A 15,528-nucleotide genomic window follows, 5' to 3' on the forward strand; every position below is an offset into this window, starting at 1 on the left:
GTTAATTGGCTCATCTAGGATTGAGATTGTTAGTGGGGTGACATACTAGCCATTAGGCTGTGTACACGTATTCTGTTCTTGCTAGGTACATGATAAGGTTGTACTCTTTGTACACCTGCCCTTACCCTCACCCCTCCCTTTCCCCACGATGTCTATTTGAAATTAAATGTGGCTATATGACTTGCCCGTAAAACATAAGCAGACTTGCACCATTTGCAAGTAAAGCTTGAAGAACCAGCGCTAGATTTTCTGCTTCTCTTCCTCCCTTCCCTGCTAAGGGCTTGTTGAGATGTAGCCTCTTCTCAACCTGGGCATTAAAAGAGAATAGGAGTGGCTGATCAAGCAAGCTGGCAGAATTTGAAGTTGTGGTCAGAGAATGGAATACTTGAATTAGTGATTTTGTGAGGTTGAAATGTAGCCATAAGTTAATGAAGTAGTCTGGAGGGTGAAGGCAGAAAGAAATGAAGTGGTCAGAAACTTGGAGGCCTTCTTCATCTCTGTAACCTTGAAGGCATTAATTTATTGCAGTGTTGTTCAATAGTGATGACCCTTGGGCCTAAGGAAATGGCTTTTAAAATGGTAAACTCAAAAGCTTCCTTATGTGGAACTTGGTACAACTAAATCAGGATTCAGAATTTATTATTGAATTGAGTGATTGTTCTACCTTGATCAACCAAAGCATATACACAACCACAAAAATTACAGTATAGCTTAGCCAGGTAGCACCATGATATTAGGTAGGATTTAGGATATGTGTGTGCTTAGTTGCTCAGTTTTGTCCAACTCTGCGATCCCCGTGGACTGTAGCCCTCCAGACTCCCTCTGTCCTTGGGGATTCTCCAGGCAAGAATACTGGAGTGGGTTGCTGTGCCCTCCTGCAGGGGATCTTCCCAATCCAGGGATTGAACCCAGGTCTCTAGCATTGCAGGTGGATTCCCATCAGGGAAGCCCATGAATACTGGAGTGGGTAGCCTCTTCCTTCTCCAGGGGAACTTCCTGACCCAAGAATCAAACTGGGGTCTCTTGCATTGCAGACAGATTCTTTACCAGCTGAGCTACCAGGGATATAGTGGTTTTTAAAAAATGCATTAACTTCTATCTAAAACCTTTAGAATTAACTTTGAATTTTTATGAAATATAAGAGATTTCTTAAAAATATATTTAGAGGTAAATAACAGCATGAACAAAAAATTAAATTCTGTGTGAGACATTATACAACTTTGCTGTTGAAAGTGTGGTCTGTGGACCCAGCAGTGGCTTCCTGCTGGGAACTTTTTAGACAGGCAGACTCTCAGGTCCTGTGCTAGACTTGAATCAAAATCCACACTTTGAGAGGCTCTCCAATGTGACTCATATGCACTGTCCTGATCTCTTAAAAAAGCCAGGGTCTTAGGGAGGTGAAACACTATTCTCCCATTTCTTGCAGGAAGAACAGCTGTCGATTTAAGATACTGCTGTAACCAATTGAATCATTATTCAAAAAAGCAGATGTTTTGGGTTAGCTGAAGAAATTAGAATATGATAAGATATGATATTAGGGAATTACTCTTAATTTTCTTAGAAATAATGATGTGACTGTATAGGAGAATCTCCTTAAGGAATATATGTTGTCTGCAACTTCTAAATAGTTCAGCAAAAAAGGATGTACTCACATACATGTGTAGATATGTCTATATACACATTGATATTTAGATAAAACAGATATGGCAGAATGTTCCAGATGTGGACTCTAGATAGTCTATGGTGTTCGTTATACTGCTGTTTCAACTTGTGTGATAGTTTTAAATTTTTCATAACTAAAAAATGGGGAAAAAACACACAAAAAAGGCAAGAGCTTAAAAAGTTGGAAATGTATTTCTCTCTCTGTAGTCCACTGGGTCGTACAGTGCAGGAAGGGTGTCTGTACTGTGCTTGGCACTTGGCATCCATCCCTGGCTTGTTGAGGCTTTTCCAGCTCCCACTGTTTCCTAGCTGGTGAAAAAAGAGAAAGGGCGAGGCGAGCACAGGAATCAGAGGTGGCATAAAGTTTATTTTTTTTAATTCACCTGGACATCATACATGTAGGGAACTGTTGGTTAAAGTCAGATGTAATGTGGCCTTTGTGTGTTGGTATAATAAAAATTTCTTTAGTTTCAGCTGATGTTTCCCTCTTTCTCCTCTGTTAATTTACGAGGCTCGTTAAACTTGAAGTCATTTTAATATGCATTAAGTCAAATACATACAATTTTTAATTTTGAGGATTAATGTGTATTTCCCCCCAACCCCCAATCTTTTCAGTAAATAACAGATGCGGGTGAAAGAGCCATCCAAAGCTTCACCTGAGAAAGCTAAGAGAAGTAAAAGGCCTCCTATACCTCACGATGAAGACTCGTCAGATGACGTTGCTGGTAAGTTATGATGTCTCGCATCCTGAACAGTGTTGCAGAGGACGAATCATATGTGCTTTTAATGAATAAATCCTTTGCTCTTTATTTTAGCCATTTTCTGCATTACTTCAAAATCAGCTTGTCGATTTCCAAAATACCCTGTTGGCATTTTTGCTGAGATTTTGTTTATTTTATAAAGTAACTTAGAACTGGCATCTTCTCTTGTTGTTTCTCATGACTATTAGAACCGAGCCCTCAAGCCAGTGAGGTTGGTTGATGACCTTGAGGGGCTTCCTGGTTTGTCTTTCTCTTTAGCCTCATGCCTTGGGTTTTAGCCTCTGAGGATTTTCCTTACTGACTTTACCAGTTCAGTTCTCCATTTAAAAAAGATGTTTTTAATCTGTTATTTCCATTTTGAGTGTTTTTAACTTGGACAGTGTTTCAGGACAGATTGTTGAATTGAGGGAAGTCTGAACTATGTCTTTAAATATTTGTTCTGTTAATACGGTGTTCTTCAGGGGTTTGATTATTCTTATAACTCTTTTGCCTATCTACCCTAGTTACCGTATTTTCTTAAAGCCTCTAAAACTCCTGTTTTCCTTTTCTTTTTGTCTGCTGTTCATTTTTATTTTTTTTTTAGTGTGTTCAGCAGTGTCTCTTTCATCTTCTTTTTGGTTTTACCTTCATTTTATTTATTTTTCCTGAACTCTCTGGTCCCTTCCCTTTGTGTTGCCACTTGAGCCTCAAGTGTTCACTTTTTTGTGTGTGTTTTCCTCTCATGGCAGTGATAGTGCTGCCATTTTTGCTTTTCCTTCCTTCCTTTTTCTTACTATCTTAGCACACAAGCTTTGATTTTCTTTGATTACCTATTCTTTCATGTAGAGTTGCCTTTCTTGGGCCAGTTTGGTTTAGAATATTTGTGTAAGAAGGAGGGCCAGAGCACTGTTGAGACCTAACTGTTGAGTTTGAGCCCAGTTAGCCTTTACTTCTTTCCAACTACCAGGATTATTCAGTCCTGGGCTTTTTCAGAACCCAAATTCTCTCGCTTCTTTCCAACTGCCGTAGGAATAAGGCTGTTCTCTGCCGTTATGGCTTGCTTTTTTATTTTCACTTAGTGAATGAGAAATCCCCTTCTTTCATTTCTTCTGAAAACAAAATTGGATAAAGGGGAGCTCCTGCCACTGTTGTTGCAGCACAGAGATGTAGGTTTTGTTCTGTAAGCGCAAAGCACGCGTGGTTCTCTGAATCCACTGCTGTGGTGGTCTCTGCACTTCCTTCTGTGCGCACTCCTGTTTGATCTCCACTGCTTTGAGGTGGAAGTCTTCCCATTTAATTTGTGACTTTGGGCTTCAGCTATGTCCTGGTTGCTCTGAGAATGAACTTTGCATTTCTGCTTTCTGTTCTTTTTGCCCTTGGATAGTTTTGGGGAGGAGAAAGGGGAAGTGTTGATTTTATGTCACCATTCGCACGCTGGAAGCCCTCCTTGTAAAATTTTTATTAATATTTTTAAAATGTGAAGATTTTGATTATTGCTTTTGATTTATGAATGTGAAACAACTATTTGCTTTTAATACATTTTTATATTTTTATTCAGGAATCTCTAGAGGACCTGTTTGTCAAATGAAAATTTGACAATTATATGATTAAACAAATTGCAGGAAACTGAGGAAATTTACTTATTAATGTAGAAGGATATTTTTCACATTTCCCCTCCTCACAGAAGGTAGTAAATACTGTTTAAACACTTATAGGAAAACCTCAGACTTTTAAATTTGTTTATACTTATAAAAAGTATATACAGTTGAGATATTTAAAAGCTAGTAAGTTTAATTGAAGAACCTGGAACCTTTTTATCTTGCATTCACTTATCTCTGAATTCATTAACAATTTCAGTTTTGTATGTCTGAATTGTAGAGTCAGAGACGGTTAAGTTGTACCTTGGCTACATTTTATGCTAGAGATGATTCAAAAGGAGTGTGGAATGATTTTTCCCTTAGAATTTTAAAATATAAAAACTCAAAAAGTGATGACTTTTGGTAAACCATTTCTAGTTCTTGTGTGGTCATTTTTATCAGTCTTTGTCTAAACAGAGAGAGATGCATTTTTTCAATGGCATGCATCTTTGCTGTTCAACCAAAGGACTTCAGAATTACTTCTTTTATGCCAATTCTTACAACTTGCTCTTGGTGTAAAATTAGAAGTTTTAATCTTTTATCAGATTTACATTTTACTTTTGTTGAAATTATGTATTTTAATTTGTCACATTCTTTGTCTTCAGAATGAAATGGAAGTAATATTTAGTCTCATTAACCAGTAGATAAAAAGGAATGCTTTATGTTCAGAAAGGAAAGTAGAGAAAATTGAAATGTACGTACTCCTGTTTCCCTCTTCAAGGTATTCAGTCTCTGCCTTTGTTGTTTGATTTTGGCAGATAGCTGTAGGTTTGGTATTTTGGACATTTGAGGTGGAGAAATTGAAGAGTTCGGTTATTTAGGAAAAATGGAAGTGTACTGAGCCCTTGGGAGACAAATATGGTTATTTGAAGAATTAAGAACATATTTGCTCATTTTGGCCTTTTGTCTCCACACAGTGCACATAGTTGGAATCTGTTATAAAGGACAATTAATGGCCATGCAAAATATATTCATTATTCGGGAATATTCATTGAGAAGAATTCTTGTTCCTGCAAACTATGCCGTTGTTTGTTCCTCTCTTTTCTTTCTTTCAGCAGTGGTGAAAATAGTATCACAGCAGGGCTAGCCCATGGGAAAAATTTTTACTTGTGTATCTTAGTGGAAAGAAAATATGTTCAAAATGCTTGAGGCATAGTAGCTGCTCAATAAATAATCTTCTTAATTTATTTATTAAACTTTAATTTTTGAACTAATTTTAGATTCACAGGAAGGTACGAAACATATGCAAGGAGGCCCCATTCACTCTTCATCCAATCTCTTCTGATTTAATATCTTGTATTTCTATCGCACAGCATCAAAACCGGGAAACTGAAATGGGTACAGTGCTTAGAGCTAATTCAGGTTTCACCAGTTGTACATACATGTGTATGTATGTGTGTGTATAGCTTAATAACACGTATAGCTTTCTATAACCAGCAGTGTCAAGATACTTGACTACACTCTGGCCACTCCGAGTTCTGCTTATGTATAGCCACACCACTGCTCTCCATCGAAAGTCCCTGGCAACTGCTAATGTGTTCTCCAACTCTATAATTATGTTATTTCACAGATGTTTTATAAATGGAATCATTTGTATTCTTTTAAGTTATTTTGTCTTTTGAATCTTTGTGCTTTTTAGTTAATAGTATTTTAATATTGTTGACTTTTGCTTGCTGATGTTCAAATTTTGTTTTGCCTCTTTCAGTAGGTTTCACTTGCCAACATATAAGTCATGCTGTCAGTGTGCACCATGTAAAAAAAGCAATAGCTGAGAACCTGTGGTCAGTTTGCTTGGAATGTGTAAAAGAAAGAAGATTCTGTGATGGACAGCCAGTACTTCTTCCTGATATCTGGTTGTGCCTCAAGTGTGGTTTTCAGGTGAGAAAAGTCTCTTTTCTGTGACAGTTTGTCTTAAATATTTTCCTTAATTGCTCGCTGTGAGTTGGACTGTTGGTAGTGCTTAGAATTTAAGATAAATTTATTCTGTGTTTAGATAGAACTCTCCAAGGCCAAGCTTAGAAATGTTTAAGGTAAAGTAAAATGTACATTGTGTTCAGAAAGTTATAGTGCATGGTTTATAAGTATTTTGAAAGGGAATCCAACCTACTTGCAGTAGTTCTCATATGTGGACCCTCCTTTACCTATTTGTATTTACTTAGGAAATGGATCCAAGCCTTTTTAAGAAATCTTTTGGGATTCATTTTCTTTTCTACGTGAAGTGGTTTTTCTTTTTTTTTTTGCAGAGTATCTTCTCTTAAGAGCTTAGACGCAACTGATATTATTAACAAGGAAATTTTTAAAGAAAATTAAAAGTATATATGTATATTTTTCAATAAGAGTTATCTTTATTATCTCATATAGAAAGCCAGAAGTAGGGTCACTCTTGAGTCAGTTACTTCAGTGGAAAAAACATTAAAAACTGAGATGTCTTCCATTTTTCTGCTGTGCTATCCTATTCCACGGTTTCAGGATGGTCGAAGATGTTTCATGCATTATGTATCATACAGCAATCCCCAAAGGTCAGAAGGAGGGCAAAAAGTACATCCCTTCCCATATGTAAAACTTTTTCAGAAACATACATTAGACTGCCCCTCATGGCACATTGACAGAAATTGAATCTCATTTCTTTACTTACCTGGTGATGGGAGTTACTGTGATTGGTCTGAGTCTCAGTAGTTTTCAGTGGAGTTGGGTGAAGTGTGTAGAGTATTAGAAGTGTGTGTACAGGGGACGGGCACTGCTGCCCTGTGAAGATGCTCAGTGTTCCACTGTGCATCAGAGAAATGGTATGGAAATTAACTTGGCTCATGCCTGTTTTTACTGTATGACAAGAAGTAAATTAAATTAGCCTCTCTGCAAGAAGTTGAGTTTAATGAGAATCTAAATTGCTTTCTGAAACTTTTTTAAAAAGTTTAAAACAAAACCCCCCCTGCCAAATTTCAGCCATTTGTTTTTTTTTTAATCTTTTAATTCCTGTGGGGTTCATTAGTTGTGTATCAGTTAACATTCTTATTTACAAAGACCAATTTACATTCAGTTCAGTTCAGTTCAGTCGCTCGGTTGTGTCCGACTCTTTGTGACCCCATGAATCGCAGCACGCCAGGCCTCCCTGTCCATCACCAACTCCTGGAGTTCGCCCAGACTCACGTCCATTGAGTCAGTGATGCCATCCAGCCATCTCATCCTCTGTCGTCCCCTTCTCCTCCTGCCCCCAATCCCTCCCAGCATCAGAGTCTTTTCCAATGAGTCAACTCTTCGCATGAGGTGGCCAAAGTACTGGAGTTTCAGCCTCAGCATCATTCCTTCCAAAGAAATCCCAGGGGTGATCTCCTTCAGAATGGACTGGTTGGATCTCCTTGCAGTCCAGGGGACTCTCAAGAGTCTAACACCACAGTTCAAAAGCATCAATTCTTCGGCACTCAGCCTTCTTCACAGTCCAACTCATATCCATACATGACCACAGGAAAAACCATAGCCTTGACTAGGTGAACCTTTGTTGGCAAAGTAATGTCTCTGCTTTTGAATATGCTATCTAGGTTGGTCATAACTTTCCTTCCAAGGAATAAGCGTCTTTTAATTTCATGGCTGCAGTCACCATCTGCAGTGATTTTGGAGCCCAAAAAAATAAAGTCTGACACTGTTTCCACTGTTTCCCCATCTATTTCCCATGAAGTGATGGGACAGGATGCCATGATCTTCGTTTTCTGAACGTTGAGCTTTAAGCCAACTTTTTCACTCTCCACTTTCACTTTCATATCTGACATATCAAGAGTGTGCTGCGTGCTGCTGCATGCTCAGTCCTGTCCAACTGTTCGTGACCCCACGGACTGTAGCCTGCCACGCTCTTTTGTCTGTGGGAGTTCCCAGGTGAGAATACTGGAGTGGGTTGCCATTTAAGGATAATTTAGGTTTTGATTAATTTGAAATGAACTTATATGGAAGTCATACAAAGAGTGTTCTATTTATCTTTAGGGATGTGGTAAAAACTCAGAAGGCCAGCATTCATTGAAGCATTTCAAGAGTTGGAGAGCAGAGCTTCACTGTATTATAATTAATCTGAGCACATGGATCATATGGTAAGTTAGATTTGGTTAGTACTTGTGTCTACTATAAAAAGTATCTGAGTTTTATAAGGTAATATATCTAAAGCTATTATATCAGCTTGTGCTTTTAAGCCTGAACACAATCTGTAAAATAAGAAAATTAACATCCATGAATATAAAATTTAAGTAAGAAAGAAATTTAGTCATACCTCTAGTTTTCTTTAACATTTTCTCTGTACATTAAAGAAAAATTCTTGCTAGTTGATTTTGCTAAATTAGAATTCCAGAGGAGGAAAGTATCAGTTCTTCAATAGTCAACTGGTTTGGTAATTCTCTACAGGGGATAGCCTAAGCATATATGGTTTGTGAAAACTTAAGGATCTCTCAGTTTCAGTACTGTTGTCATTTGGGTTGATAATTCTTCATTGTGAAGGGGCCTGTCTCATGAGAGGACAGAGTTAGCCCTGGCCTCTAACCACTGGGTGCCAAGAGCAGCTCTGCCAGTTGTGATAATCAAAACTGTCTCACAGCTTTGCCAAATGTCCCCAGGGGTGTGGGTGGGGCAGAATTGCTCCTGTTCGAGAGTCACTTGACATACCCACATCAGCTTCTCCCTTGTCTCTTTCATGTCCAGTTCGTTCCTGCCTGTACCTGAAAGTATATAAATCTGTTCATTTCTCTCTCGAGCCATTGCATCTACCCTGATCTCCGGCTATTCCTGATGCCATCCAATCTGCCATTACACAGAGTGATGTTTTTAAAATGTAAATCAGATCATGGCAACCCTTGCTTAAAAACTTCTCATGGCACTCCATTACACTTAGGATAAGTGACCCAAACTCTTAAATTTGAATACTAGGCTCTGTATGAACTGTCCCCAGTTTTGTCTGTAGATGTATCTCATTGCTTTTGCCTCACCCTATGTATTTCCCTTACCCCTTAATTTAAAGACAAAAGTGGATAAATACTAACTATTTCTTGATGTGCAAAACTACTGAACATGTTTTCATAATATTTGCTTAAATTTATTTCTTTTTAGGTGTTATGAGTGTGATGAAAAATTATCAACACATTGTAATAAGAAGGTTTTGGCTCAGATAGTTGATTTTCTCCAGAAACATGTTTCTAAAACACAAACAAGTAAGTTCACAGCAGTTGCTAAAGAAATTTGTATTAAGGTATAATATTTTATAATTCTTATAAAGAAATGATACATTTATAAAGAGTACTTTGAGTTTTAGTGTGACCTCTCAGTATGAGTGCTGTGAATTCTTAGGTAGCGATTTTGTGATGTTATCTTACATAACTAATAATGAGAAGATGGAAAGGATAAGTTACTGGATTGTGGGCTTTGGAGTCAGATGGTGCTGAATTTGAATTTCGGTTCCACCTAAATAATTTAATTATCTATGTGACTTTAACTTCTTATTTATATGATACTTCTATCAAGTGGGATTGTTGTAACGCTTAGACGTGTTCTCTAAAGATTAGGAAGTAATGTGTATAAAAATACTTACATAAACCTTGACACATATTTATGAAATGACGTCTGTTATTTGTTATCATTGTAATGCCATCCTGACATTCACTACCTGGAGTTAGGCTAACCTGCCAGATTAAGGGCTCAGTTCCCAAAAGATTGCCCTCACATCAGACACCATTCTCAGGCTAGGAGTTCTCAGGCCCCCTGCATTTCTGACCAACTGGCTATCAGGGTGCCCACTATCTTCTTAGTTCAATAATTTATTGGAATGACCCAGAACATAGGAAAGTGCTATACTTAAAATTATAGTTTCAATATAGCAGCAACAACAAAAAAAAACACAAATCAGGACCCGCCAAAAGAAAAGATATAGGCTGAGATGTGGGAAGGTACCAGACATGAAGCTTTGTATCTTCTTCCTGTGGGATCAGGATGCATCACCTTCCCAGTGCAGTGATGTGTCAGTACACCCAGGGTATTGTTAACCAGGGAAGCTCACTGGAGCTTTGGTGTCTGGAGTTTTTAGTAGGGTTTCATTGTATAGGCGTGGTTGATTGAATCACTGGCCACAGGATTTAACTGAGCCTCCAGTATCCCAACCCTCTAATCACACGTTTGCTCTTTCTGGTATGGCTGGCCCCCATCCCGAGTCATCTCATTAGTGTACACCCTCTAAAGTCCCACATGAATAAAAAAGATACTTTGCTAACATAAACTATCAAGAGTGATGTGAGGGGCCCACCATAAGTAGAATAGATTCTCCAGTCACTCTGGTAATCCAAGGATTTAGAGAGGTCTTCTCAGGAACTTGGAACAAAGAGCAGCCAAATTCTTTATTATGGAAGTGATGTATATGTTGTATTTTCTTATCTAACATACAAGTAATATGTAATACATGTTAATATATATTAAGAATACATAGAGAAGCAGTTTATTCAATCAAAAATGTTAAGTGCCTACCACTTAATACTTTATTTGATATGAAGTGGTAAAACAAAAGCAGGTTTAACTTGTCCTCATGGAGTTTAGAGCATAGGGAGAGAGACAAACGTAACACACATGTAACTTCTGATAAGTGCTACAAAGGAAAGGAACAGATTGCCATGATAGGTGGTCTCATGGTCATAGTGATCAAGAAAGGCTTACGTGGCTGGAGTGTGGTTTGCTGGCAGAGAGCAGAATGTGATGAAGTTAAGATACGGTTATCAGGTTATGAAGAATACCATAGGGAATTCCATGGTAAAGAATTTTTATTTTATTGGAAAAGTCATGGAAACTGTTGAAGTGCTTTAAGTAGAAATGTAGTAGTCATTCCATCTTTTTTAAAAATAAAGATTACTCTGCCAAATGGAGAATGGACTGTTGTGCGTGAAGAGTGGAGGTGGGGAGATCCTTAAGGAGGTTATTGGGGTAGAGCAGGTAAGAGATGAGGAGGGGTTCTGGTGGAGAGTGGTGGACTAGGTGTAATGAGTGAGGGAGAGTAGGAGGCATCAAGTACGGATCTCAGGATTTTGGTTAACAAGGCAAATGGGGATAAATGGCCATGATAATTTTGAAATGCCTTTGGAGCAGGAATTGAACTGCTTAGTAGGTGGCATCAGAAACTGAAAAATTATGTAAAAGTATAGTTTTCAGCTGTGTTTTCTGTAGCCCAGTAGAGAATGATTTTTATTAGCTATTGCTCTGAGACAGTAATAGTGAAAACACTAGAGGAGGAGCTAGAGGAGGTAAACTCAGGTTCTTGGACAGCAGAAGAAACGATTAATTTTATCACTCACTCATTGGAAAATATGGTGGTTGTAGATATTTAATACTTAGAGAGCAGATGTTGGTCTTGATGGCTGTCTCCTGAAGGCTGCACATTACTTTCGTTGGCCAAAAGAAGAAATGCAGGGACAGGATGGCATGGGTGCCAAAAATACAGTTGTAGAAATTATTCCCTCTGGATTTTTTACATTAGAGTTTCCTTGAGGTTAAGAATAAAGACAGTCTGATTCCATTGAATTTTACAGATTTCTTGTATATTTATTATCACAAAGGATATTGTAAGGTAGGGAGTGTAGAATGGGACAAAAATCGTGGGGGGATTTGACATTCAATTCTGACTCTTTTCAGTCACTAGCTCTGTGACCTGGAACAGATTATTGTTTATCTGAGTCTCAGGTTCTTTTATTTCTTTTCTTTTTTTTTTAAATATTAAATTTATTTATTTATTTGGCTGTGCCAGGTCTTAGTTGCTACATGTGGGGTCTTTAGTTGCAGCATATGAAGTCTAGTTCCCTGACCAAGGATCAAACCCAGGCCCCCTGCATTGAGAGTGTGGAGTCTTAACCACTGGGCCACCAGGGAAGTCTTGTCTGAGCCTCATTTTCCTCAGCACTTTATCCATCTTTCCCATGAGAATAGAGGTTGACAAGACCTTTCTTAAGGTTTAAGGTGTGAAATAAAAAATATAATGATGTAATTCGAATAGAATTTATATTTTGAGTGATATTCACATAGAGTCCTTCAGAAATTCAAAGAGGAATACAGTGTTCAATTGAGCTCAGTAGGAATCACGCATGAGTGGATGAGCTGGCTTCCAAGTTGGTCCTTAAAGGATAAACTTTGGACAGGTAGAAGACATCATTTCAGGTGGTGAGAAGGAAGTGCTAATGTAAGCTTTAACTGTTTATGAAACCAGGGTAGCACTTGGAATGGGGAAACAGGTTCTTGAAGGAGTTTGAGAGTGTGTAGAACCTTTAAAGTCAGGGAGAGACATAGTTCTGAATTCAGGGTTTCCAGAAGGTCTAGGTCAAAATGTTATTATCTCTGTGTTCCAAGTTTCAGTAGCTCTTGGGCAAGTTTGATTCAAAATAAGATCCCATGGTATTCTAGAAGTAAGTTTTTTGGGATAGTAATATTATTATAAAATGCTTTACAGATCAAATATGGAAGTTGCTATTGAGGTTTGTAAGAATGCTGGATATGATTATATAGTTATTTTAAATGATAATCATGAAGATTGTGGAAATATAAAAACGTCTGTATATGGGAACTCAAAAAGACTATTAAACCGTATTCACTGTGTTCAAGTGAAAGGATAAGAGTGACTTAAAAGGAGCCTTTTTATATGTTAAGTAAAAATAACTACTGAGAGGAAAGCCTGTACCTGTACGTTAAACATGTTTTTAAGTTACATGATGCCTGGTCTCATTTCACATCTGATGCATCTAGTTTAGCCTCTCTGCTCAGTGAATCTCAACTTTTGTTCCCAGTAGCTCTTTAGACTCTATCAATATTTCTCATATTAGATATTAAAACTAAAAAAATTAGAATGTTTTTTAATTTTACTGGAAAATAGTAGTAATTCCATGACATGTTAACACAAATATCATATTTTTAGGACAGAGAACTGTTTCCAGAACAACACAAACCTAATCAGTGGCATTGTTTTACATTTTTACAACTCTCTTGAATGTCTGGCTTAATAGAAACAGCTGGATTCTCATAGCTACTTATGCATCCAGTCTGTTCTGATATCACATGGCATGTAGCTGCTGGAAAACTGCTTCGTATAATTGAGAATGAATGAAAGTTAAAAAACCAAATAACATCTTGGGCTTGTTACGAAAATACTGTTGAGCTTAAGGACGCTCAAGAGATGGAGGTCATCTTCAGATCCACTTTGAGAACTGCTGAACTAGCACATTTCTATCCTTGTAGTTTCTGTCTTCCATCTTTCTTGCCTGAAGGCTCGGCTTATATCCTACTTCAGTGACACTTTCCCAGTCCTTTGTTTTATCTCTCTGTGTAACCTACATTATAATCTTAACACTCGGATTTGTGGTGTTCAGCTTTTGTGTGTATCTGTGTCTGATTTATACAACTGTACGTGTCTTGAGGAATGTACCCTGGCTTATGTTCTTTCTGATTCTCATAGAACTAGGCAGTAAATACTGTTGAACTGAATTGCATTTTCACCAAAACACCCCTGAATATTATCAAATTATTTGTTCATTCAGTCTTCTAATATAGCTGAGTTTCTACCTTGTGCCAGAAACTGCTAGATGTTGGAGATACAGTAGTGCATGAGACAGATCTGTTTCTCAGTTCCTGCCATTATTGATCTTTTAGTCAGTGAGGGATATTGACAAGTCATAATTATAATTGCTGCTTAAATAGTGCTGTGATGGAGCAAGTACAGTGGACTATGAGAACAGTTTGGAGTGGTATCTAACCTAGAGGATCCAGGAAATTTTTATTTAGAGTAAGAGATTTCTAAGCTGGGAGCTGAAGGACAGCTAAATGTTAGCTAAGCAGGGAGCTGAAGGACAGCTAAATATTAGCTAAGCAGAAAGGGAAGGGGAGATAGCTTAGTGATGAAGGATCTGTTTAGGGATTGTATAGCTGCAAGATTGAGTTTTGTGATGATGGCCATGGTGAGAGGTGAGAATCTGGAGGTAAGTGGAAGTACCAATTGAAGGGCCTTGTAAGTTTAGAGTTTATCTTGCAGGCAGTATTGAGCCACTTATAGGTTCTAAGCAGAGAAGTGGATGATCAGTTACGTAGTTTAGAAAGACCACTTACTGTGCAATGGAGTTAGATAGGAATGCCCTTGTATGTATACCTGCCCACTCATATGGCAGTGTCATTTTATTATATGACTCAATCCAGACTTCTAAGGACAGTGGTTAGCCAGGAGGTAGAGGAATGTGGAGAACAAACAGGTGAAGTCATTGTTATTTGATTCCAAGGTAGAGGAATAGTGGGATAGCAAGTTTTTCCTTTTTATTCTTTAAAGATTAATCTTTTCAGCTGTAGAAATGGGCAAATTACATTAATACTACATGACTGGTTTAGGTAATTGCATTAAGCAGTTGAGGGAACCCTAGTGCTGGTTCCCAGAAGAATGCTTACAGCTGTGTAGATCTCACATCTGATGCTAGGATTTGCTTTAAAAAAAAAAAAAAAAAAAACTCTCCACAATCTCCACCTCAAACACATATCAGAAAACTAAAAACAACAAATAAAATCTCCTTATAATGAAAAGGTCATATATAACACAAGATTGGAAAAAGAGCAAGAAAACTTTCTTGTGAGACCCACCCAGAAAACCAGAAATATGTGGGCCAGTTTTCCCAGAGGGCTTATTGCTCATTTTGGTAGTCTTGTAAATGTCACAGAAGTATTCTACAAACACAGGAATTCCCGTCGAAATTGTGTCATTGCATATATGTGAACTAGGCAGATGATAGAGAACCCCACATTCTTTTCTAAACCAGTAAATTTGAGTAATATTGATGGGATGCCATTTTCAAAGAACTTAAAGAGAGCATGAAATATTATATTCTGTTCATCAAGCTTATGCTCCTGATGTTAAAAGACATGTTGGTTCTTTGGTTTTATTAAGTTTGTTGTACCTGTTTTTGAAATAATAAAGTATATACATTTGGAATCTGAAATAATATATCTGAGTATAAATAATATTGTACCCTTTTACAATAACAATATATAATGTAATACTTTTTAAAATAAATAATACAGTTCTGCTATAAAGTGACAGTCGTATGCCTAAAATTTGCGTTTTCAAAAAATAAGTACTAAAAATAGTTATTCCCATATATGAACGGGGTTAGGGACAAAAAAAATGTTGAACATTTAAAAAAACAACTTATTACCTGTAGGGATTTAAATCTGGAGTTCCTCTTCCGAATTACAGAACACAGAAAACCACTTGAATGAATTTACTCAGTTCTCCCCAAAATGGTGCTAACTTGTACCCTTCTGGGTATAGAGGAAGATGTTAAATTGCATACAGTGGGTACGTAGAGTATTAGGGCTTAATATTTTTTGATGAACCCTTTGAGAAGGGCTGCTATAACTTTAATAAAGGTATAAATTCATACACCAAAGACAACCAGCAATTGATTATATACAACTTTTGCTTGAAAGCAGTAGTCTTTTCTATCACCACTAGCATT

General features: G+C 37.5%; 1 protein-coding gene across 5 annotated transcripts in view; it reads left to right on the forward strand.

Annotated features, from left to right (window-relative positions):
* The window catches only part of USP45 (ubiquitin specific peptidase 45), a 58,694-nt gene that overhangs the window by 2,372 nt on the left and 40,794 nt on the right, over window positions 1-15,528 (forward strand). For 4 of the 5 annotated variants that reach the window (XM_027551344.1, XM_027551346.1, XM_027551347.1 and 1 more), the window contains exons 2-5: window positions 2,278-2,387; window positions 5,745-5,917; window positions 8,012-8,115; window positions 9,122-9,222. In XM_027551344.1, coding sequence (XP_027407145.1) covers window positions 2,288-2,387; window positions 5,745-5,917; window positions 8,012-8,115; window positions 9,122-9,222 — 478 coding nt within the window. In that variant the 5' untranslated portion in view covers window positions 2,278-2,287. The remainder of the gene's footprint in view (window positions 1-2,277; window positions 2,388-5,744; window positions 5,918-8,011; window positions 8,116-9,121; window positions 9,223-15,528) is intronic. The other variant, XM_027551345.1, reaches the window with a different exon arrangement.

Source organism: Bos indicus x Bos taurus, chromosome 9 (genome assembly GCF_003369695.1).
Source record: "Bos indicus x Bos taurus breed Angus x Brahman F1 hybrid chromosome 9, Bos_hybrid_MaternalHap_v2.0, whole genome shotgun sequence".
In the NCBI taxonomy this organism is placed as follows: domain Eukaryota; kingdom Metazoa; phylum Chordata; class Mammalia; order Artiodactyla; family Bovidae; genus Bos; species Bos indicus x Bos taurus.